Source organism: Eleutherodactylus coqui, chromosome 1 (genome assembly GCF_035609145.1).
Source record: "Eleutherodactylus coqui strain aEleCoq1 chromosome 1, aEleCoq1.hap1, whole genome shotgun sequence".
Lineage (NCBI taxonomy): Eukaryota > Metazoa > Chordata > Amphibia > Anura > Eleutherodactylidae > Eleutherodactylus > Eleutherodactylus coqui.
The window spans coordinates 119,797,393-119,822,670 of NC_089837.1; the positions used below are offsets into that span (position 1 = coordinate 119,797,393).

At 42.1% G+C, this 25,278-nt stretch overlaps 1 protein-coding gene across 2 annotated transcripts in view; it reads right to left on the bottom strand.

Moving 5' to 3' along the window:
* DOCK10 (dedicator of cytokinesis 10) overlaps nt 1-25,278 on the bottom strand; it is a 300,069-nt gene that overhangs the window by 273,146 nt on the left and 1,645 nt on the right. Inside the window, exon 1 of one of the 2 annotated variants that reach the window (XM_066599587.1) lies at nt 19,860-19,926. The exons of the other annotated variant lie outside the window; for it this stretch is intronic. Coding sequence (XP_066455684.1) covers nt 19,860-19,913 — 54 coding nt within the window. The 5' untranslated portion in view covers nt 19,914-19,926. Of the gene's footprint in view, nt 1-19,859; nt 19,927-25,278 lie in introns of those variants that run through there. 2 annotated transcript variants of the gene reach the window in all.

Sequence of the window (25,278 nt, forward strand, 5' to 3'; positions counted from 1 at the left end):
ATTTTTGAGGATGCTTAAACTATAATCCTACTCCAAAATTAAGCCCCAGTCAATAAAAAGTCAACGAAAATAGTGTCCAGGCAGCTATACGTGTAAAAAAGTAAAATCTTTTGGAGCAAAAATGAATATAAGACCCTGTCTCATTTTCAGGGAAACATAGTAATATTTTGTGAACTGTAACACCTAACAAATTAGTAATGGCAGCTCAGACTTCCTGAGGAAGAGAATACACAATGTTTTACACACCAGCTGATAGTTACTTGGAAAAGAATAACAAGCAGTAAAGAAGATATACAGCCATGACATACATACATTTGGTCGACACAACAGACATAACTTGGCAACGGCTGGCGATTACATAGTGGCACAATATCAAGTGGAGTAGCAATATTCTGTACATTCACACTACATGGAAACTCATATCCTGCTAGATCTGATTGGCTGATATACCGCATTCCAAGAGGAAGTTCTCACGACTTAAATATCATTTCGACAGATAAATTGCCCATCTCCTGAGGAGCCCCGTCCAGCTCAGGCTTATATATAAAGACAAATAGGAAATCATTGGAGCCCATTCGACTTCATGCTTTGAAATAATTTCCAAGCAAAGCAGCTGTGGTGCAGAGTATCACAACCATGTAAACTGCTGACTAGATACTGGTGGATTTACGGGTTTCATTCAAAATTGCACGTTACTCCACTACACACGTGCCAGATACTTACACATCTAAATTAGAAGCAGATTTATTATCTCCATTTACACTCTGCAAAGTCATAACTTTCTAGTACAAACACATGCCAAAAGGACTATTTCTGCGTGAGACCAATACACATCTTTTGTAACCCTACTATTGCCAGAGTACCAATGCTTCACTGGAGAAGAAAGGGTTAATGTATAAGAAACTTGCAGTCAAATTTCACATTTTATTTTGCTTCCAGGCCAGATAAAATTGCTTAGCTTGAAAAGTAAATGTTATTATATTCCAAACATATCCTAATGTGCAGTGATTTACTATATTAGGGCTCTATTGTCCTTCAGTGCCAGCAATGTCAGAGAGTTTCCAGAAACACTTTATGGCTGTGCTGCATCTAAGCACGTCGGACCCTGGTCCAGGCAATGCCACCATGCCAAACTAAATAAGTCTAAAAGAATATATTCTCCATTTTAAATACTATATGCTTGGAAAGTCGAGGAAATGAGAATAAAAGCTAAAGTTTATCATATATGAAAAATGTTACCTTCCGATGATGATCATAGTGCACACACAGAAGGGTATTTTAGCATTTTTCATCTCCAGTCTGTGTTACACTTCTAATATAGTGTTCCTCGAAAATAAGACCTACCCCGATTTTCAAGGAGTTTAAATAATCCCTTCCCAGAAAATAAGCCCTAGCTACACTACCTAAAAAAAAGAATATTTACCTAGTAGACACCGTCCAAGTCCCTCACACTGCTCTGCTCAGCAGCTGACAGAAGATAGCTTCCTGGTAACAGAGTTCGTAACCCCCTGCCCCCAACAAGCGATGGCTCTGATTGGTTATGGGGGCACCATGGCTGAGCCAATCAATGCAGCACTCTATGAACCAATCACAGCCATTCAATGCGCTGGCTGTAATTGGTTCATCGAGTGCTGCATTGATTGGCTGAGCCGCGGCACTAGAGAACCAATCAGCACCATCGCTTCTTGGAGGCAGGGTTTACCAAACCCGTTTACCAGAAAGCGATCTTCTGTCGGCGACTGCAAGCAAGCTGCCGGAACTCTGCAGACCAGTGGGAGGTACCTAGACCGTGCTATGTAAGTAGCACACAGACTTTTTTTTACAGCGATTACTGCAGCATTTTGAATGCTGGTATAACACTCCCATTGTTTTCAATTGGAGCAACGCAGACTTGCACTCAAACACGATTTTCGAGCACTGTCTGTCCTATTTTATGCGTTTAGCACACTTCATCAATGATGGGGTGTACTAAAGCCACTGTTGAAGGCAGAAACGCTGTCTCTGAAAGCAAAAGTAAAATCGCAGCGCTCTGCCGCTGTTATAAGAAATCCCCCCAAAATAAGACCTAGTGCCTCTTTTGGGGCAAAAATTAACATAAGACAGGGTATTATTTTGGGGGAACACGGTAACTTGTATTTTTATTTTCGTTTGTTTTGTTTTCTTGGCTAATATTGTATCACTTCATTTCCTGTAAGGCTGTCTGTCCACGGGTGAGTTTTCATTGCGTTCCGCATTGCTATGGAGAGCGCAGCCGGCCTGTCCGCGAGCAGAGAATCATTGCGATTCTCCGCTCACGGCAGGCAAATCGCAGCATGCTGCGATTTGCCCCAATTTTCCGTGGTCCTTCTCAGTCAGCCTATCTGTCAGATAGGCTGACCGGCGGAGATCCATCTGTCGGCTCCTGCTCCCGGGCGGCGGCTCCCGCGGTGGAGATTCGCCGGAGGATACCGCAACGCCCGTGGACAGGGGGCCTAACTGTGTATTTAATTCATGTGAAAAAATAATAATATAAATGTAGACTTTTCCGGGGCAAACCACTGGAACCATAGGCTGTCCCTGGAAATCAGAAACAGACAACAAGTATGGTCATGTTTGACGGCCAAATAATACCATGATGAGGCATTACAAAAACAAACAAACTGGTAGAGACAGATTGTGATTCTCCTATTAAGAATGCATGGGGATTGGGATGATGTACTTTGAACACAAGTTTCTGATGAAGGGCTCCACCTAATGGTTAATTCGGAGACAGTAATACAGCCAGTTAAGAACAGTATCACATATAACGTTTTCCAGGACCTGCATGTCTGCCCGTTGTTTTAAGAGCATAAAAAGAGCTGTTTCTCACAATTCATGTCTAGAGAAAAAACAGCAATGTTCTCTTATCTGTACTATAGAATAATACTCCCAGGCTAGATTTGGGCCGGCTTCACATGGGCGCAAGTGAACTTACATGTGTATTTGCACGATGGGCGCCACGTTTTTGCGTGCACTAGTGCGTGTTGCATTATATTTTTTGCACTCGCACATCACATATTTATGAATACATTGACAATCAGATGTTTCCATTCCCCTTGTCGCAGGGTTTGTCCTTACAGTCTCATACTATTCCCCTTGTCATGGGGTGCGTCCCTACCGTCTCGTACTATCACCACTAATTGGACAATGTCAGACTGTGTAAGGACACCTCCAACTGGTAGCACCCAGGTGTTACATTTATTCATTCATTTCTAGGAGGAATGATAAAGGAACAGCCCGATGCAGTTATAAGTAGAGTTGCTCAAGGATTGATTTGTCATGCATAATACAGTTATATAATAATGGCTAAATTACAATTAAATAATGAAACAGCAGAACCCCCTCTGTGCTCATCCCTCACCGCAGGCTCCGGTTTCCTCTGCATTTGTTTACAGGCTGCAGTTAGCTTGCGATATCCCATAAACCTGCTGCTGCAGCCAATGAGAGTGCTCACATAACATCACTGAGCACCGTTATAGGCTGCAGCAGCAGGTTTGGAGATGGCTCATGCTGACTGCAGCTTGTAAGGAGGACATCAGCTGAGTGACCAGAACTGGCATCGGGGGGGAACGAGCTGGCAGCGAGAAGGGGCAAGTATCCACTGCTTTGGTATTTTACAACATGGCAGACCTGACAAAAGGCACTATAAATAACTCAGACAACCTCTTTAAGGGCTCATGTCCACAACCGTGTTTTCACTGCATACTACGGTCACGGGATACGCAGTGAATGGAGTCAATGAAAGTCAATAAACTCTCCTTGATCCATGCACACTCACATGTAGACACGCACCGTGAGCCCTATACTTTTGTATAGGCTTCGTATAAAATACTGTTCATACACTATTTATTGCGTGTCGGCCTCATTTTCATAAGCAACCCCTGAAATATAGCAGAGATTTTTAAAAAAAGAGCTACATTACGCATGTCTCTTTGGTACGTGAGCATGCGCAGTGTACATGCAGCCATACGCAGTCTCTGCTGGAAGAGGGTATATTTGCACAATGGGTAAAATGCTGGGCATGAACCTTTATGGTTCTTTGGTCCCTCACCAGTCTCTGTTCATTTATCCACAGTGATGACCATGGCAATCACTGAATTGGCAGCTTTATCGTTAGTGGCAAGACCAGCTTCTGGCATATACTAGATATTGACTCTTTATTACAGATTATAGCAATACAATGTACATGCAAATATCAAATACAGCTGTGTGCATGAGGCCTAAGGGTATTTTTATGTAATTTTTTAATTAATGCTGTTGTTTAAAGAGGGCTTGTTAGCTCTTCTGATATGACAGTTTGAGTAAATACTTGTAATCCTCTAGGGGTATAATTAAAAGCTCATGGGTCCTGGTGCAAAAGTGCAGTTTGGGCCATGCCCCTATTGCTCTTCATAGCTGCCTGAGTGACCTGATTCCACAAAACCTCTGAAGGTACCCAGCCTCATCGTTTTCAGTAGTTTGTACTACAGTAGCTCTTCTGGAGGATTGGATCACATGGGCTAGCCATTGAACCTTGGATGCCCATAATCCTGTTGCCAGCCCACCCGTTGTCTTTCCTTGGACCACTGAAAGGTACTAACTACTGAATACTGGGAACACTCCACAAGAGCTGCTTGTTTGCAGATACTCTGACTCAGATTAGGGTGGTTTTACATCGGCGCTGGGACCTCCTTTCAGAGGTTCCATCATAGATATGTCACAAAATGCCAGTAAAATACACAAAAACCGAACAAACCACATTATAGTCAATTATAGTTGTTACAGTCATAAGATGGTTCTGTTCAGACAGGGGATTCCCTTTTCCTGCTCCCGGAACAGAGCAGGAAAACGGAACCCTGATGCAGATGTGAAACCACCCTCATCTAGACCACAATTTGGTCCTTGTCAAAGTTGCTCAGATCCTTACTCTTCCCCATTTTTCCTCCTTCCAACAAATCAGCATCAAAAACTGACAGTTCACTTGCTGCCTAATATATCCCACCAGATTCCTAATATATTCCACCCCAGGTCCCTAATATATCCCACCCAGATCCCTAATATATTCCACCCCAGGTCCCAAATATATCCCACCCAGATCCCTAATACATCCCAGCCCAGGTTCCCAATATCTCCCGGCCCAGGTCCCTAATATCTCCCAGCCCAGGTCCCTAATATATCCCACCTCTGATCCCTAATATATTCCACTCCAGGTCCCTAATATATCCCACCCAGATCTCTAATATATTCCACCCCAGGTCCCTAATATATCCTATCCAGATCCTTAATACATCCCACTCCAGGTCCTTAATATATCCCAGCCCAGATCCCTAATATATCCCTGCCCAGATCCCTAACATATCCCACCCCTGGTCCCTAATATATCCCACCCCTGGTCCCTAATATATCCCATCCCAGATCCCTAATATATCCCCCCCAGGTTCCTTATATATCCCACCCCAGATCCCTAATATATCCCACCCCTTGACAGGAGCCATTGTGCCAAGATAATCAATATTATTCACTTCACCCCTCAGTATTTTTAATGTTCTGACTGATAAGTATACACACAACACATACAGTATATTGTGATTTGAATATATATGGTGATATTCTTTAATAGAATGTAAAACGTTACTCAAATGAAGTAATGAACAAGATAAGACAGCTTCTAGTCATTTTTCAATGTATTGCACATTTATATACAGTATGTTTATATGCTGTAGTTTGCAGCATTTATCTATCCTCTAGTATCTTACAGTATAGGCAGATATTCACTCCACATACTGTATTTGCGGCGGAGTAAATAGGTACTCCCAATGCATTGAATTTACATGACATTGTATGAAATGTAAAGGATTCATATTCCCTATCTGCATCCAAATACATTGCTGTGCAGCTTTTGTCTCTCTCAATCTATTTCGCTTATGTCCTGTGGTCAAGCAAAACGGGTTCACGCGTCACTTCTAGCCCAAGGCAAGCAGGCATTTACTGACCTTGTTTCACAGAATGCAAACTGCACGAAGACAAGTCCATGGAGAGCTATGCTTGTAAAGCATGGAAGCCTCTTTACAATGTATATACACACAGATGTAGCAGAGTGGAATTTGTCATTTAAATATTTCCTTTAAGCATTTTGATAATTTGCTGCGTTAAGTTAACTGAGGAAGTCTGTGGACATCAAAGCATCGTGATACCACTATATATCAAGGCAAATGGCAATTCAGCACTGTAGATGAAATACACTAATTTATCAAAACATGTTAATCTATGTGAAAACCTCTGCTAATCTATAGAAACAGCAAGTATGGTAACATTAGCTAACCTGGTAATATTACATGAGTTCTCAGAACTACATCATTGGTCTATCCTCTGGGACCCCAGCACAATAAAAGGGTTGTGGCAATCTGTATGGTGGCATTGCCTCTTACTACTGCTTGCCTTTCACCATTTAAGCCAGGGCATCACTTGATGTGCCTATGTAATCAAAAACAATGAAGGAGACCCGTTGGATGCCAACAGGAGCCACAGCCCTTTCATTCTGCTGATCACAGGTTCTGGAGGTTGGACCCCACTAATCAAACAAGGGTAGGCTATCAATACTATAGTCTTGGAGAACCTAATATATATTCTTCATGCAAACTATTACTTTCTCTTAATAGGCAAATAACAACCTTGATGCCATTCAAGAAGTGAAGAGTCTCACTATTTGAATACATATCTTAAAGGGATGTTGCATTATAGCCGATAGCCCTACGTCCCACTTCCGGTACCCCTGCAAACAGCTGATTTGCCATGATGGCTATCCTTGGAAAAGAAGGACAACTCAAGTCCACCAGAATGGAAGCCATTCTGTTCGGCTCACACCGGGGAGTCCTACTCTATGACATCCATATGTCCCAATAGAGCAAATGAAAAGGGATTGTCTTCCTGGGACAAGAAAAAACATAGCCAGCTCAAGTTTGGTCAAGTGAGTACACTTGGCTATCATGTTATATAACTTAGCTGTATACCTCAATTCCTCATAAGTTTCCAATTCTTGCACTTGATCACCATCTGGGTAAGTATAGTTCATTTTCATTTGTTGAAATGTATTAAGCCATCATTGCTTTATCCAAGGACAATTTTTTCAGTTGTAACCACTTTTACCTCAAAATACGAGGTACTTCTATGGGGACTAAATATTTAACTTCCCTTGCCAATTTAGTAATGTCTTGGTGAAAAGAAAAGTATATTTTCTTGGTGGCTAGCCGATATGCCAGATATACTGTATTTTTTGGTGTGGCAGAAAAATTTAATCACGATAGAGGCTAGCCACTTTATATGCGTTAATGATGTGCAAGGCACGTCATGAATAGAGATGAGCGAGCACCAAAATGCTCGGGTGCTCGTTACTCGAGTCAAACTTTCAGTGATGCTCGAGAGTTCGTTTCGAGTAACGAACCCCATTGAAGTCAATGGGCGACTCGAGCATTTTTGTATATCGCCGATGCTCGCTAAGGTTTCCTTGTGTGAAAATCTGGGCAATTCAAGAAAGTGATGGGAACGACACAGAAACGGATAGGGCAGGCGAGGGGCTACATGTTGGGCTGCATCTCAAGTTCCCAGGTCCCACTATTAAGCCACAATAGTGGCAAGAGTGAGACCCCCCCCCCCCGCACTGTCAGCATAAAGATCGTTCTCCTCTGCCACAGCTGTAACAGCTGTGGAAGAGAAGAACGATGTTAGCCCATTGAATTCAATGGAGCCGGCTGAAAGCAATGGGCTGCCGGCGATCGCGGGATGAATTGTCAGGAAGGGCTTAAATATATAAGCCCTTCCCTGCAATTCATCCAGAAATGTGTAAAAATAAAAAAAAATATATATACTCACCTAGTCCCGGCAGACGGAGTTCAGCGCGGCCGGCGGCAGTTCTCCTGAACTGCTCTCTGTAGTATTCAGCAGCCGGGGATTTAAAATCCCCGCCTGCTGAATGAGCTGCCTCTGATTGGTCACAGCCTGACCAATCAGAGGCAGATCTCACTCACACACCCATTCATGAATTTATGAATGGGTGAGTGACTGCTGCTTCTCATTGGCTCAGCGGGACCAATCAGATTGGTCCCTGCCCTTCCCGACAATTCATTCCGCGATCGCCGGCAGCCCATTGCTTTCAATGGAGCCGGCTGTATTGCCGGCTCCATTGAATTCAATGGTCAGTGCTCGTTTAATCGAGACGAGTACCGCGTGGTGCTCATCTCGAGTAACGAGCATCTCGAGCACCCTAATACTCGAACGAGCATCAAGCTCGGACGAGTATGCTCGCTCATCTCTAGTCATGAATAATACATGGCAATCTGATCTTCTATATACAAGTGATGCTCAACATAGGATAAATTATTCATCTAGTCTAGTGTTGGTTTTACAATACAGCCCCCAATTTGGGCAAATTAAAAATTTTGTTTTTAAACTATCTCTTGATTTTATAGGAGGACAAGATGTTGAGGAGGATACTTCAGAAGGGCCATCGTGTTGTCTATCGCAGCGCTCCGACACTAGCCAATTCTCTGTCTCCTATAATATTGTCTCTAATTAGAAAAAAATATACATGGCTTCACACTTCCGTTTTTTTTAAGTGTCGTGGCCATGCAAAACATGCACAGTGGCATAGCAATGTAAAGTATCTCACAACTCATAATCAGTGTCATCAGATTAACGGATTTATTAATGCAATACTGTAGTCTATGTCATAGAATGTGTAGCATGTTCAAAAATGCATATAGGGAGCAGTAGCAGAAGGCTAAAAATACGTATGCTGGGGCATATTAATGATGTTTCCACACCCTCAGGATATAATGCCTCTAATGCTTTCAAATATTTTATTGATGTTCATTATAGGTCAGAACACATGCACATTTATGGCATATAAAGAGTTAATACAGAGGTAGTGCTCTCCTACAGAACCTTTTATACCAGGAAGCTTCTTGAACATTTCATCTGAATACTCCGATTCCATCTGGCTTCAATTTAAGAAGTGAATTTATGTATCATCATGATTCTTAATATTTCTGTATTCATTTTCATATATTTTTTACAACATCTGTGTTTTTGGATATATTGTTTTAATGTTGAAAAACAAATATTTTTTAGTTCAACAGCTGTATTTGTCATATTGGTATCCCTTAATAAAGGGGTTGTCCCGCGCCGAAACGGGTTTTTTTTTTTTTTCAACAGCCCCCCCGTTCGGCGCGAGACAACCCCGATGCAGGGGTTAAACAAGAACACCGGACAGCGCTTACCTGAATCCCCGCGCTCCGGTGACTTCTTACTTACCTGGTGAAGATGGCCGCCGGGATCTTCTCCCTCGGTGGACCGCAGGGCTTCTGTGCGGTCCATTGCCAATTCCAGCCTCCTGATTGGCTGGAATCGGCACATGACGGGGCGGAGCTACACGGAGCTACACGGAGCTACACGGAGCCCCATTGAGAAAAGAAGAAGACCCGGACTGCGCAAGCGCGTCTAATTTGGCCATTAGATGCTGAAAATTAGGCGGCTCCATGGAAACGAGGACGCTAGCAACGGAACAGGTAAGTGAAAAATTTCTGATAACTTCTGTATGGCCCATAATTAATGCACAATGTACATTACAAAGTGCATTAATATGGCCATACAGAAGTGTATAGACCCACTTTGTTTCGCGGGACAACCCCTTTAATATGTTCTGCCTTGAATGTTTTAATATTTATATGTCAAATTGATGGTTGATATTAATGCAAGAGTTAAATCATGGACACAATACACTGCATATTGAATGTTTAGCTTTACACATGTGACCTCCGTTTTGTGGTTCTAATTGGTGGTCACAAGCGCTATTCTCATTTGTACAAGCAAAGACTAGAAGCAATGGGATGAAACTGAAAGGGAGGAGAAACAAAATAGATAGTAGGGCGCCTACCCACTTGTGTTGCCGATTTTCGCGCGTGAAAAATGCGGCGTTTTCACGCGGTTTTTGCGCATTTTCCACGGCGTTTTTTGCAGCCCTCCATTGACAATCATGGGTGCATTAAGAGAAAAATAAGGAGACATATGCAACTGACTGTTCCTATGTGAAAAAACCCCACGAAACAGAAAAAAAACCCCAGATGGACAAGAACACATTCTATACTAATTGCTCTTGAGAAAAAACGCAAAACATCACAGGAAAAAAAATCGCAAGTGGGTAGGCACTCTTAGACAGTGAGGGTGATCAATGAGTGGAACAGGATACCACAGGAGGTGGTGAGTTCTCCTTCAATGAAAATGTTCAAACAAAGGCTGGACAGACATCTGTCTGGGATGATGTAGTGATCCTGCACTGAGCAGGGGGTTGGACCAATCAGTGATTTCTCTTGTATATGGTTGTGATCTTTTTATGGCTACTATAAAGGTATCAATCCTTATATCCTGTGAAGCTGGATCCATCTATCTTCATGATTATATTGCACTTCTTGAGACAAACTTTTAACTGTTAAAAGAAACTGACGGTAATGAACACATGACCGTTTCATAAGACTTTTTGTGTTTCAATGCATTCCTATGCTAGTCGCCATGTAGGACAGACCTAGCAGAGCGGAGTGATGCTCCATGTTCTTACTATTTACTATCTTACTGTCCAAGTATTTTACAAACACAATTTTACTATAATAAGTCCTGTACAGGGAAGAGACTTGTGCATTAAACCCTACTGGCTATGCTCAGATATATTCTTCTCTAGGAGCCATCTTTCCAAGCATATGACATTCAGTGGAGTGTAAGGGGATATCCTAAAGGGTTACAGGATTGCCTTGGGTATAGACTATGAGATGCGCAAAAGTTGCACCAAATTATTGCATGTGCCAAATCATGGAGCTATGAACCTGAGCTTGCTCTCTGGGTAAGATGATGTTAGCACTATAAAAGAAATTTATGCTGCACCACAGGTAGAATTGCAGCTGTAACAAGTGTTCCATAGAGCACGATATTAAAAGTTGGCTGTGCAACACAGCACATTGTAAGAATAGCAGCTGTGGGAGAAGGAATTGTCTGGAGTGTCCAACATAAGCAATAGACCGGGATCAATATCTTTCTGCAGCGGAATCCATAAGAGGACTACCATCGCAAGAGGACCTCATACGATCTGCTTTGCTATGGAGACCAATTGGAATAGGGTTCTGTACCGCAGCTTGTAGAGGAATGCTTCTGACTCCGGATTAGCCCTAGCCAATTGCAGTTGCTACTCCTGCACACCATACGTAAGTGAGGCTGGCCTTAAATTGAATGTAAGTGTGCCAGAGTATGCCATGATTTATTTCTGTGTGAATCCAATAGAAAAATACTCTGTATATCTCTGTATGAAATCTGAGGCATACAATGGCACAGTGTTTGCATGCACCTCTACGGGAGTCCTATTACTCCCCACTCACCAACAAATGGGGCCTTTACACGCACCATGTGCAAGAGACCTTACGGTATGTTTCTAACATTATTTATGATACAAACCAGGGTCTAAAAGTTTAGAAGTGTAATGGTTGTCCAGTACCGTTGTACGGATCGTATAGCAGTACACAGTGTATATTGTGCCCTTGGGTTTCTGCTTCTTTTATCAAGCTGATTGCAAAACTTCACTGACTGTAAGATTTCTTGAAGAAATAATTTAAAGAAAAAAATCTGCTCCAAAAACATGATTTTTCAGGGTGTAGGAGCTTATGTTCTACTATTAAACCATAAAGAGTGAAGCAATAAAGGACAAGCTGAAAAAGTAATGCTCTGAATGTTTTATAAGGAACATAAAGTATATGTAATAGCCAGATATAAAGCAGCTATAAAGATACTTTACACTTGTTTGCAAGAGGAGCAATAAAAATGCTGTGATTGGTGCAATTGGCAACAAATCGTCCCATAAATCAAGTATTGTCTCTGTAATACAATTGTCCCTATACAAATACAACAGGGGTCTCAGATGCATCGTGTGGCACAATGTGATGCAGAAATAAAGAATTTTGCCCCTTTCGATTTTTTTTTGGCAAGCTTTATGATAGAATTTTATTAGTAAATTCGCCCAGTGTCCTTATGTGACCCTCGCCATATCCAGCTGGAAACATAAAAGAAGCTGGTAGAACAAGGGTCCTAATGAAGATGGAAAAGCAGAAATACAAGGGGGAGCAGTTAATCGGCCCCTGTATGTAAACCTTACAGCAGCACACAGCAATGGTATCATAATTGTATCGCTCCATCCAGTCGCAGGATCCGTGAAGAAGACTTAGCTGTCACTTTGTGACTTAAATGCAAGGAAGAAGTGCTTTACTGTCACTAAATCTGTCAGGGTAATAGTGTAAAACAGACTGAGCAACAAGGCCATTGCAGCATGTGAGGTTACTGTAACATAAAGCCAGGGATTAATGATCATGTCTTTAGCCAAATGATGGATTTGCCATCTTTATAGTAATTCCTAGTGTTTGCAATAATTCGATGTTATAGATGTTCCATCCAAGTCACGGCTTTTAGCTCTGCTATTTATTACAAGTAGTCCAGCACATAGATAAAATCTGCCTGAATACATTTGTAATGGATGCAGTTTAACCATTTGACACAACACTATATAGTTTTTTTGCAATCTGCCGACTCCCTGATACAAACAATCATGTACTGTAAAGAGAAAGTCAATAGACAAGAGGCTACTAAATTGTTAAGGTGCTTTTATGCCTAACGGTATATCGTGCACATAAGCCAATGATGTCAGAGTTCGCTTGTTCGCTCGGACAGCCTGTTTGTACGGGTGGATAAATCGTTGGCTCGTTCACTCCCTAAATCGTTCGCATTCACTGTGCCGGTGAATAAAGTTATATAACTTTTCAATGTATTGCTGCTTAAAAGAAACCTTTTCTATCACTTTCTTTCAAGATGCATAACTTTGGAGTTTGTAGAGCTCATTCTTTATATGGGGACCTGTAGCTTTTATTTATACCATTTTGAGGTACATACAGCTTTTTTATCGCTTTTTATTCAATTTTTTCTTGGAGATGGGGAAAAGAAAAAAAACATAGTTCTGGCATTGTGTATATTTTTTTCTGCCAGCATTCACTGTGCAGGACCAATAATGTGATATTATTATATTCTGGACTTTCACAAGTGCAGTGATATCATTTTTAAATTTCCCTTTTTTTATTTTTTAATATGAGGATGGGAAAAGGTTTTATTTCAAATTTAAGATTTTTTATGATCTTATAATTTTCTTGAATTTGCCATCATTTAATCAATCATACAGTGTAATGCAATACTACAGTATTGCATTATACTGAATTCTGACCAGCAATCCCTCAAGAAGTGCCAGACACGTCTTGATAGGCGATCATTCATTGCAGCCCTGGGGGCCTTCGGAAGGCTCCTGGCTTCTGTAATATCTGGACAGCTCCCAATCACCTCATCATGGGATGGTTGTTTGGGACCCCCGAACGCCGATACACATCTGTGACAGAACCTCAACACAGATGTGAAAACAGCCTTATGTACTTCTAAGGGGACAGTGATTACTAAAGCCACTCTCACACAAGTGTTTGTAAAAAAAAAGGTTACGGCTTTTGAAAAGTGGAGGTAAAAATCACCCAAAAATCATTGCATCCTTATGGTCAAAATAGGCCATGTCCTTAAGGGGTTAAAGAGAAACGATACCCTTCCTGATATGCATCTGAATAACATACTTTTAGATCACAGATCATTCACAACTGTATTTTCATGTTTAGCGCAGCCCATAATAAAGTAATTGAAAGACACAGCAACCAATGCAAAAGCTTCAAACACATAAAAAGTGACCCAAAGTGATGTAAATTATGCTCTTGTAGGTATACTATTATAATATACTGTTGTAGAATATAAGAATTTTTCCTTGTCTTGAAGATCATATTGAACATATTAGAGATGGCGTACTTGACACTGATAAACAACAGCTTCATTTCCTATATGGGTAACTACCACTTGCTAATATGCAACTACATGCACTGAAGCAGTCACCAGAAGTTCCAATTTACTCTAACAATAGCTTGCAGCTGCATAGCACACGGGCTCATGTTAGGTCCAATCAGTCAACAGGAAACATAGAAATATGTGAAAGCTTCCATTATTAACATATTTAAACAGTAGGAAAACATATCCCCAAGATCCCATTGATCCGTCTCATTTCCTTTGATTGGGAAGGATATTGTAGCATATCATCTGTTATGTCTGAGCTGGACACCTAAACACGTCATCCGTATCAGACGTGATTTTGTACAAAAAGATGGATATATACTTGTAAAAACTTGGAGAACCAAAAGGATCAACAACAAAACTAAACAATGGGGAAAAGGGAAAAATCCCTAATGTACTAATACAGAAAACCTTGCCTAAAGTGGGGCAATCACCCTGATGAGGGCAACCCTATGACCGGAACCTGGGGGCTGCTTAAACTATCCCTAGATGGATAAAGGTATGAATATCAAAAGATGGTAAAACCAATCATACAAACAGCTTAGGAAGCAGATGGGACATCATTATAACAAAAGAAGACACCAGGTAGATAATTACTGGACCAGAACTTCACTAACAGAGGAATAACCAGCCCCCTCGGAGAGAAAGGACGGAATTTATGTACTACATTAAAGGCCGATTGTTTTCCCAGCCAGCCAATGTCTCCACCGACCAATCAGGCGCCACAACAATGAGCGATAAATGACAGGGCACACGCGCCGATGTGTTGCAGCCTGTCGCACTGTAACAATGTTGCAGCCAAAACAACAGAAACCTGACAGAATCAAGTCCATCTAAAGCCTACAGAAGGCATTTGCCATCAGAAAAAAACCCTAAAATCAATGGGAAATCATTTGGAGTGTTAAAGGAGATTTCTAGTTTGAATACCACCATTTGCCTGAGGAGTCCACAGATATTACACTTGTTACAGTGGGTATCTTTATTTGTCCTACATTGCCCCCCTCTGTTATCTATCCCACAAATATTTGTGAAACTTGCTCAGGGTCATGGAAAACATGGGAAAAGTCATACTCACCTCTCCCGATCTACCATCGTCCTGTTCTACCAGTACCTGGTCCACCTCTGCTCTCCACTTCTTACTACAGCAACTATGTCAACCCAACTATGGGACGTGTGAGTGTTGTAGCTAATCACCAGTTGATATGAGCCAGTGATTGACTGCAGTTGTCACGAGTCTGTGGTGTTGGTGACATCATCACTGCAGAAGGAAGCAGAGTGCAGTGTGGGACAAGGTACTAGTAAAACGTGAGCAGTAGGGGAGCGGTTGAGGTGAATATGGCTTTTTTAATGTTTTTCAATCACCCAGAACAAGTTTCCAAAAATTTGTTAGAGCTGAATAACACTTTAATGCTGGACCTAAATGTAATGTAAATATTGTCTTTTATATGGTCTACTATTAGTATGTTCCTCAAGCCTCACAATCAAACACTTCCTATAAACTATCACACACAGATCTCTGTCATCTGTATGTAAGAAATCAAGTCTTACTTCATCTCTTGCTTTCTCATCTCCTGATAGGAAATGGCATGTCTCCAACTGAAGATGCTAAAGAACTTAACCAGATCAAGAATTTCAGACAGATGTCGGAAAGATGTGTGCCTGAAGCTAAAATGAGAGATTCTAGCATCCTAAGAAAGGTTTATTAGAAATTTATTTTGTTAATAAGTAGAACCATAAGGACATAAAGTTTCAACAGGAGCACATGAGGAGTATCTCGGGAGCATCTGCACATACTGCATTCTGTCATGGTTGTAATTAGGTGCTACAAAGAGTTTCTAGAGGTCCACATTATCAGTGGACCTCAGAACAGACTCATACCCATAAATCTTAGGCAAATGTTTGTTGAACCCACCAATTTCATCAGGACTAGGTGGCTATCTAATAAGTATGTGTAACGGGGTGAGGCAATCTCCTTAAAGTGTTTACACTTGTTACAATATTGTTTCCTTTTATTGTAAAGGCGCTTTTCATGGGAAGGCCTGTCGGGCAACAGATGCCCGACAGTCTGTCCCAGCAATAATCACTCCTGTGCTTTTGTAGTGGCCCACCATGTACTACAGAAAATTCACGGTACACTTGTCCTGTCTCACCTGTCTGGATGCCATCCCTGTATCCAGAAGGTGCCGTCTGTGGGAGAGACCCTGTGTCTTCCCTTCTGCTCTAAACATAGAGCTCAGTCCTGATGTCAGCTGGCCTCTCATTGGCTGACAGTCAGGTTTAATCTTACTGGTGCAGAACCCAAGGGCAGGAAGCGGATATACAAGTCCCTATGCAAGAGTGTGGGGGAGAGAAAATAAAAGGAAGTGATGCAGAGCAGTTAGGCAGACTCAGCCAGGAGCGAGTGAGGAGAGGTTGCAGTTCTGTAGTTGGTGAGGAGGAGTATTCCAGCAATTATCGTTTCCCAAGGTAGAGTGTGGTGATCAAACCAGCTCCCTTGGCATCTTACAGCAGAGTACACAGAAGATCCTTTAAGAGGTCCATCTTCATTTACAGTGAGTTATAGCTACCCGGTGAAGTTAAAGCCAGGATTAGCCACACAGCCACTTGTCCCTCTGCTTCATGAAATCCTACAGTCAAGTCTAACTTAATTGTTTCATCTGGATTTACTAGTAGGGAAATTGTCTAACAAATCAAATCTTCAGGAAAATAAGACAGAGCGTTGAAATTAGAGTATCATAAACTCTACAATACTGTATTCTTGAATACCTACTCTAAATACGTCTTCAGAGAATTGTAAAGTTAACCCGTTGTTGCAAAATACCAAAGTTAGTAAATCTGCTCACTCTCAGATTACTAAACTAAACTGGACTTGTCTCCATTATTTCTGTGCCATCATCCGGAGTGTACAACTAGAGTGTGGCGTCACCGTGACAAAGTTTAGGCCTCTGGCCATACCTTCAGGGAGTTCATTTGGGGCGTTACACTTTTACACAGAAACGAGCATTGCTGACTGAATGGAGGTAAGGTATTGAATGGAGGTGGAGAGAGGCCGGTGATCGTTCTGGTCTGCCTGCCTTAATTCACAGTAAATGGGCATTCATTTAGAAGACGTGAATGAGTTCCTGCTTACACAGAACGATATGTAGTTCAGTTTTCTGCATGCAAAAATTAGGCAAAGAATGGGAAGTGAAAGAGTTCACGTTCGCCGTTCAGTCGGTGCATGCATTTATATTGAAGATAATTGTTCAGATTCTTGCTGGATCGTGGGAATCTGAATGATAATCATTGCGTGTAAAAGCACCTTAAGTTTTATTACTAAACTACTTTGCCTTTAATTGTTAAGGCGCCATTTTCCGTTTGAGAGAAGAGTCACTTGTTGCGAGGTGGAGTCAGAGCCGTACTGCTGCTATATAAGAGGGAGGAGTTTGAGCTTTTGGGCTGTACAGAGAGTACGCAGTGAAAGAGCGATTCTAGCGTTGGGCATCTTAAGAAAGAAAGACACAATGCCTAAAGAGTGAAAGTCAACTCTACCACACAGATTAGGCAGAGAAACTGGAAACAGCTGTTTCAAGTGAATCCTTTCCAAAGCAAATATTGCCTCTTGATGTTGAATTGTTCCAGACACCATTCAATAAAGTTGGCGGTCAAACAGAAGATGTGATCGAGTGATGTTTCGCAAGACCCAAGCATCATGTGGATCCAGAGCACCCCAAGTTGCTTACATTTCTGCCTGGTAACCGCCCTGCCTTCCAACAACTCTTTATACTGAAGGTGCCTAATGCCTTCCACTCCCTTTTGCGGAAGACCAATTCTCTGACTCTTGAGCCCTGTATATATGGCCCCAAAAATTTTTTTAAAGTAGTAGCACTCCAACATCTAATGTGAGATTTACAAGGTTTATTCACTATTGGTTTTTATAGCAACTTTTCAGCTTTTCATTGAAGACATTTTAAAGCATGAAAATGGCTCCACTATGGAGATGAAACGTGGTTAAAAACCATGGACGAATAACCCTTGGACATCCTACAGAAGATATTCCAGCACTGGTATTTTTTACTTTGGTGGTCTTGTCTGTGGACTTCGAGTCTGGTCAATCTTATTCATGTTGATATACTAAGTATGAGGATGTCCCGACTCTCTCCTGACGGCAGATGTTGGGATAAAGAAGGATCAAGCATGTTTCAACACACCCAATCCTGTGTTCCCGTAGGAGACAAGCTGTTGTCAGGAAAGTCTGGCAGCAACTTATTCCCCTTTTCCCATTGAAAACACAGCCAAGCTGAATGTGCATGTGTATGGGGTATCTAGGGCGGGGCAGGGGGTAGCGTTTGACTCAATGAGCATTCACCTGGCAGCTATCAAAAGTGTATGGCCACTTTTGCGCCCAATTTAAACAATACACAGTACATATAAGTGTAACATTTGGCAGAGAAGTACCTATAGCGCTATTGTATGCGGTAAGAAAAAAAAGGGGGAAGATAGGTCCTGCCCTATTTTTTCTCACATGTAGAAAAACTATGTGGGAGAAAAATAGAGTAAGGCCTATCTTTTCTCATGCATAGTAATGTTGCGTGAGAATCATGCTAGATTAAAAAAAACAAAACATGGAAATCAAGGTTTTGTTATGACTTTCAATACGAAATATATTGCATATAGGTGACGATGCATACGCAACGCCGCTATGAAACAGAGTGGAGAATTAAAATTAGGAAAAAAATAAACAAGTCACACTGCACATGACTGCGCGCGTGAGATAACTGTCATGTGCAGGCATGATCCATGCAGCATTTTACGCTTATGGATATGTGAATGAGGCCTAAGGATCTGATGTGGATGTGAGCAACTTATCTATTTCTCTTGAGTTGTTTACATATTGTTTCCTTTTAGATATCTATATATTTGTACTACAATGTACAGGAATCTCAACATGCTGGAAATCACTGTGAGTGGAACTACACAGATAGACAGAAAGACATTAGTGGGCAGGAGTGACCCAAAGCCTTGCAGCATACCTGATCAACCACAATACCCAACATACAAAGCAAACTACAATACCCCCATCATATAGTGCAACTACAAACCTCCCATTATACAATGCAAACCACAATACCCCCATTATGTAGTGCAGCTACAAACCTCCCATTATACAATGCAAACCGCAATACCCTATCATATAGTGCAACTGCAAACCTATGATACAATGCAAACCGCAATACCCCCATCATATAGTGCAACTACAAACCTCCCATTATACAATGCAAACCACAATACCCCCATCATATAGTGCAACTACAAACCTCCCATTATACAATGTAAACCGCAATACCCCCATCATATAGTGCAACTACAAACCTCCCATTATACAATGCAAACCACAATACCCCCATTATGTAGTGCAGCTACAAACCTCCCATTATACAATGAAAACCGCAATACCCTATCACATAGTGCAACTGCAAACCTCCCATTATACAATGCAAACCACAATACCCCCATCATATAGTGCAACTACAAACCTCCCATTATACAATGCAAACCGCAATACCCCCATCATATAGTGCAACTACAAACCTCCCATTATACAATGTAAACCGCAATACCCCCATTATATAGTGCAACTACAAACCTCCCATTATATAAAATAAACCACAATACCCTCACCATAAAGTGCAACTACAATAACTTCATCATATAATGCAAACCACAATACCCCCATCTAATAGTGCAAACTATAATAACCGCACCTACAAACAAACCACAATACCCCCACCATATAGTGCAAACTACAATATCTCCATCAAACGATGACAACCAAAATGGTCTTCACAAAGTGCCATCCACACATGTCCTTGTACAGTAGCATCCACAGCCCCCTCCATGCAAACACAAGAGTGGAGGACACTTACCTTCTGCACATCCCCTGGTTGCTGTCTTCTCTCAGTTCCAGCCAGTGAGTACATTATACATGAATTATTTTCATACGCGTCAATATATCTGTAAGCGTGTGCTGACTGTGCTTTCAGTATATGCTGTATGTGTGTTTAAATCTCCCTGGTTTGTGTGACCCTGCAAAAACATTTTTTACATATCTTTGGTAGTGGAGTAAACAGAGAATCTGCTTCCTGCAGCGTACACGGGGGAATGGCTCTAGTGACATGGGAATCTGTCCTTCACATACTGCAACTATTCCCAAGGACATTGATTACACTCGTCCTAGGGGAGGTTAAAAAGGCTAAATTATACGTTATTAATAAACGTGCTGGTGACATTTAGCATCCAGCTTAGAATAATATATTTATATGAATTTATTCCATTTACAAACAAATGTTTTAATTTCATCCATTAGATAAGGCTGTATTGCATGGGTGCCTATTGATCTGACTGGCAGCCTGATAATACTAAATTCTGGTACATTGGCTGCTGTAGGAGGAAATGTCCGGCTGGCTGCTATTTGCTGGGGTGTCAGGTCTGTGGCAATGACTCCTCTGAAGCAATTAAGGCTGCATCCACATGGCTGGGTCAGATTCTGCATGTGCGATTTCGCAGCGGAATCAGACCCTGTGCCTGGCCAGAGACCCCCCCCCCCCCCACAAACACACACACATACCTGTCCGGATTGTCTTCTCTCTGCTGCTGATGTGCCGAGCCAGCACATCAACGCATATGCGCAGAGCAGTAAATCCCGCGCTGTCGCACCGGCGATGACACAGTTTTGTGGCGATTTTGAAATTGCCATGGGCTGGACAACTTCCATTGACTGCAATGGAAGCTGTATGTGCGAGTCCTGCACCAAAATAAAGCATGCTGGTATTCTTCCTCCGTGAGCAGAAATCGCAAGTGATTTCCACTCATGTGCTTGGCAGAATCATTTTACATTGCATGCTATAGATGAGCATTAATGTGGAACCCACAGCCAGGCACCCGCTGCGGATTCCGCAGCAAAAATCCATCCGTGTGCATTGCGCCTCAGAGCTTAAACAGATGGGTGTGATTTTGCCACATTATGCGGCAGTGAAGATGATGGCCACATAATGGTATTCACTAGCGGTATTCTCGGGAGTTAGATAATGCAGGACCTATCTTACCATTTTTTTTTTCAAACTCGCGCGGAATAGCATTGAGTTTGAAAAATAGGGAAAAAAAGATTTTTACCTCAGTCATGTGCAATTACACTTCGTAGCGGTGAGCGTAGATGAGCATACACCCCTGTGAAGAGGCCCTAAGTAAGAGCCGTTCTGTCGCGGTACTACTAGGGCCCATTCAGATTTATATACCGTGGACAGCACTTCACTTACTAATAACCTATGAGGCTATTCACATGAACGATGGTCTGTATACAGGAAATTGCTGCATGTCCTATTCCTATCCATCCATCATGGACGAGAACAGCACATGCAATAGGTAGTGTACGGGAATATCAGCCAGCACACTGATGGGCGTCCATGTACTGCCAATGCCAGATGCACCCAAGTGTCTGGGGCGTAACTCGCTTATGCACACAATGAAGAGATAAACTAAGCAATAGGTCGAAACCTAAAAAAAATGATTTATTATGAATAAAGTGCTAGATTTTACATTTGCTGACTTTTTCTGTATTTTACTAATGTCAATGTTATTCAATGGAGGAACTTTACTTGTCTGTGTATTAATGACAGGATCCTTATAGAGGAGTACTTGTATTGCCATCCACAGCCATAATAACTTTGTTTTCACACATTTTTAAGATAACAATCAGCTTTTTTTTTATCACAATATGTGAGCTTTTACGGTACTTTTACATGGGACAACTGACGGGCGCTTAATCACCCAATACCCCTCCGAATGATTATTACTCCTCTGCTCACTGAATGGAGGTGGAGTGGGCTGGAGATCTTTCCAAATGCCCACCTCCATTCAGAGTGAACAGGCAGTCATTCATAGATGAACTGCCTGTTTACACAGGCTGACGGTCACTTGGTTTTTAGGTAAGCAGAAAACCAAGAGACTCGGACAGGTGAGAGATTCTCGCTCATTTGCCCTGTTTGGTCCTGGGTTTACAAAGGACAACAGTCGCTCAGGGCGACTATCAGCCTGTTTAAAAGTACCCTTACATAGGACTGCAGATGAATATTCTGCATTTTCTTTACTTAGGGAGTTTGCATAGTACTATAAAAAAGAAAAACAAAATTTCAATGGTTAATTAGAGGGGTTTTCCAGGACTTTAGTATTGAAAAGTTATCCTCAGAAAAGGTCATCAATAGTTGATCACCAGGCGTCCACCCCTCGAGACCCCCAGCAATCAGCTGTTCCCAGCCCTGCCATCAATGTGGAAGGAGCTGGAAGATGACAGCTCTGCCCGCATTGACAGCTGCCTGGGTTGGTAATTGCAGGCACAGCTCTCACTGATGGCAGATGTGGCTGCAATTACCAACCCAGGCTGCTGTAATGTGGATGGCGCTGACAGCTTCTGGCTCATGGGAGCTCTGCCTGCAAGTACCAACCCAGATAACTGCCATGCGGACAGATTGTCAGTTTCCAGCTCTGTCCCCACTGACAGCTGGTCAGAAATCAGCTGATCACTGGGGGTTCCCGAAAGGTCGACCAGCAACAATCAACTATTGATGACCTATTCTTAGGATATGTCATCAACAACAAAGTCCCAGAAAACCCCTTTAAGATCTGCATTTCCTTTCAAACAAAGTATTCTATGTCAAATTACTGCAATACTGTACTTTTGTCTTTTTCACATGGACTGTGTGAATAAGTGACACCAGGACTTCTAACCAATGCGAACAGCAATTTGCTACTGGAATGTGACTTTTTGGGTTTGCTTCTACTAAAGGCTATGGAAGTTTAATGGTGAGGCAAGTTTGCCCTGTGTAGTTCTTGCAGTAGCCTGTAAAATATTTTGCACAGCCCTGATGTAAAATATCCCCCGCTCCCCACATTATTGAGCACTAGATAAAATGTGAACCCTACATTCATTACTTTATCGTCTGTGTTAAATATTTTTGGCCCATTGAATCACATTAATACTTTAAATGCAATTATTTTGTTACACTATTCCAGTAACTGGTAGTAAAATATGTGAGCAGGACTGACATTACTGCCTTCTGGTACTACATGATAAGCAAACAGCATTTCCCTTTTGCATTCACACTATTACCAAGTGTATCTATGAAGAAGCTCCTTCCGGTTTTTTTACAGCATGTATTTAATTAGCTCAAATGTATATTTATTTTGTAAAAGCATATGTGGTCAATGCCACCCTTCTATCGGCCCTTCATCAGGCTAATGATGGAAGACCTGAAAGCTTGCAGTTACATCATGTAATTTTGTTAGCCATTAAAAGGTATCATATCTACAAGATTACTTGGTTTCTCTTGCTGGGAACAATCACACTTTGCTCTACTGGCTACCATGGTACCAAACCCCCTTTTTTGAGGGGGGGGGGGGATTTTTTTTTAAATTTTAGGTATGCAAGAAAAAGTAGATACCACTGCACAAAGCTGGCCATTCCCATGTTATAACTGCACCAAATATTTCAATTGACATTAAAATACTACATTACACCAGAAATGGGACTTGTGTTGAGTAAACAGAAGCAGCTGAATCCTGTTTAGGGTCAAACTTTGCAAAAAGTTTGGTTAGTTGCGAAACTCAAACCTTGGGCAATTCGTCTTAGCCAAACACACGAAAATCCAATCCTCTTCCTCATGCCCACAATCAGCAGTTATGTCCAAGGGAAGCTACATCTTGTTACTTATTGTAGCACTATGTCCATCCATGGGCAGGCAGGGTTACCCAGAGCTGGAGCTGCTCAAACATAACAGGGCATTTGGACAGGTGATGTCTATATATGCAGGCGATCTCTGCCACCACTTATTGTGGGGAGAGTAGGAGAGAGGCTAATTCCAACCTGCCCAAGCCTGTACATTGTTGGCTGATCTTATGAAAAGTCCCTCAGAAATTTCTCATGTCTAAATGTATTATCGAAATGGACTTGATATTTTGGATTTCCCCTTTAACAGGGCATCCTTACTGGAATTACTTACAAAACAGAAGCAGCGTGGTGTCATTCATCCATACAGTCACACATATGACAGAACCACTTGGAGATTTACATATGGTCAATGTCCTTTCAGCAATGAGTGATACTTGTCACCTAAATGGCCATAGAATTGGCAATAACTTTGAAGGAAGTTTGAGGCTGGGTTCACACAGGGCGGAATACCACTGGAAATCTTGCGGTTTTGCTGCAGCGAAAAAACGCAAGATTTCCGCCGGAAAGCGCAGCTTCAAAGCGGTTTTGCTTTTCCATTGCGGCCAGTGCTCTCATAGAGAGGAGCCCGGCTGCAACGGAAAAAAAAAATAGACATGCTGCGGCCAGGGAATCCGTGCTGCAGCACTGGCTTTTGTCGGCTTTGCCGCAATGGATTGGCCGTCCACATGGCTGGCTAAACCCGGGATTAGCGGCTATAGGCTAATTTGCCGCAGCGAAATTCTGCACAGAATTTCTGCAGCAAGTCCGCCCTGTGTGAACCCAGCCTAAGGCCTAGTGCCCACGGCTGTGATGGGCTCCACAAGCGGAATTTCGCAGCGGAGTCCGTCACGGCGCCCCCCCCCCCCCCCCAGAGACCCCATACTTATCTCCGGATCTGCCACCCGAAGTCCCGCATGATACTTCGGTGCGCATGCGCAGTAGAGCGCATGACGCGCCGGCAGTGTCATGTGATGCGGTCGGCGGTGAGCAGGGAAGCGTTTTCACGCTGTCTTCCACTGTGCTACAGCGGAAGATTGCGTGACGGACGGCTTCCATTGACTGCAAATAGACCATGCCGCGAATGATTACGGATGCTTTCACGGTGTGGAATTACACGATGGAATTCTGCACCGTGAGCATTGCGCTATTAGGTTTAATAGAACCTAATAGCTGCAGGGCAATTGCCCGTGGGAATTAGGCCTAAAGGAGTTTTTTGGAATTAAAAAAAAGTTTGATTACGCATAAAGTTGAAAAATGTAACAAGTCTGTAATACCTTACAGCTAATATGCCATTCCTGCACTGCTGAACCCGAGTAGCTCCTGGTCCCTATTGTTTCCCACCAAAATACTGCACACAATTACCCAGCAAAATCCACAGAAAATCCGATTTTTTATGTTAGGATTTTTGTACACATTAGCTGTAGATTTTAGTGAAAAATCCCAGTATGCACTACAGGTCAATTTACACTACAGATTATTTTCACACTGGGAGAAATTCACTAAGCCTGGAATTTTCGATGCCTGCTTATTAGTGTCCCCCCGATGCACTTATCCAACCTGGCGTACATTTCTGGTAATTCACA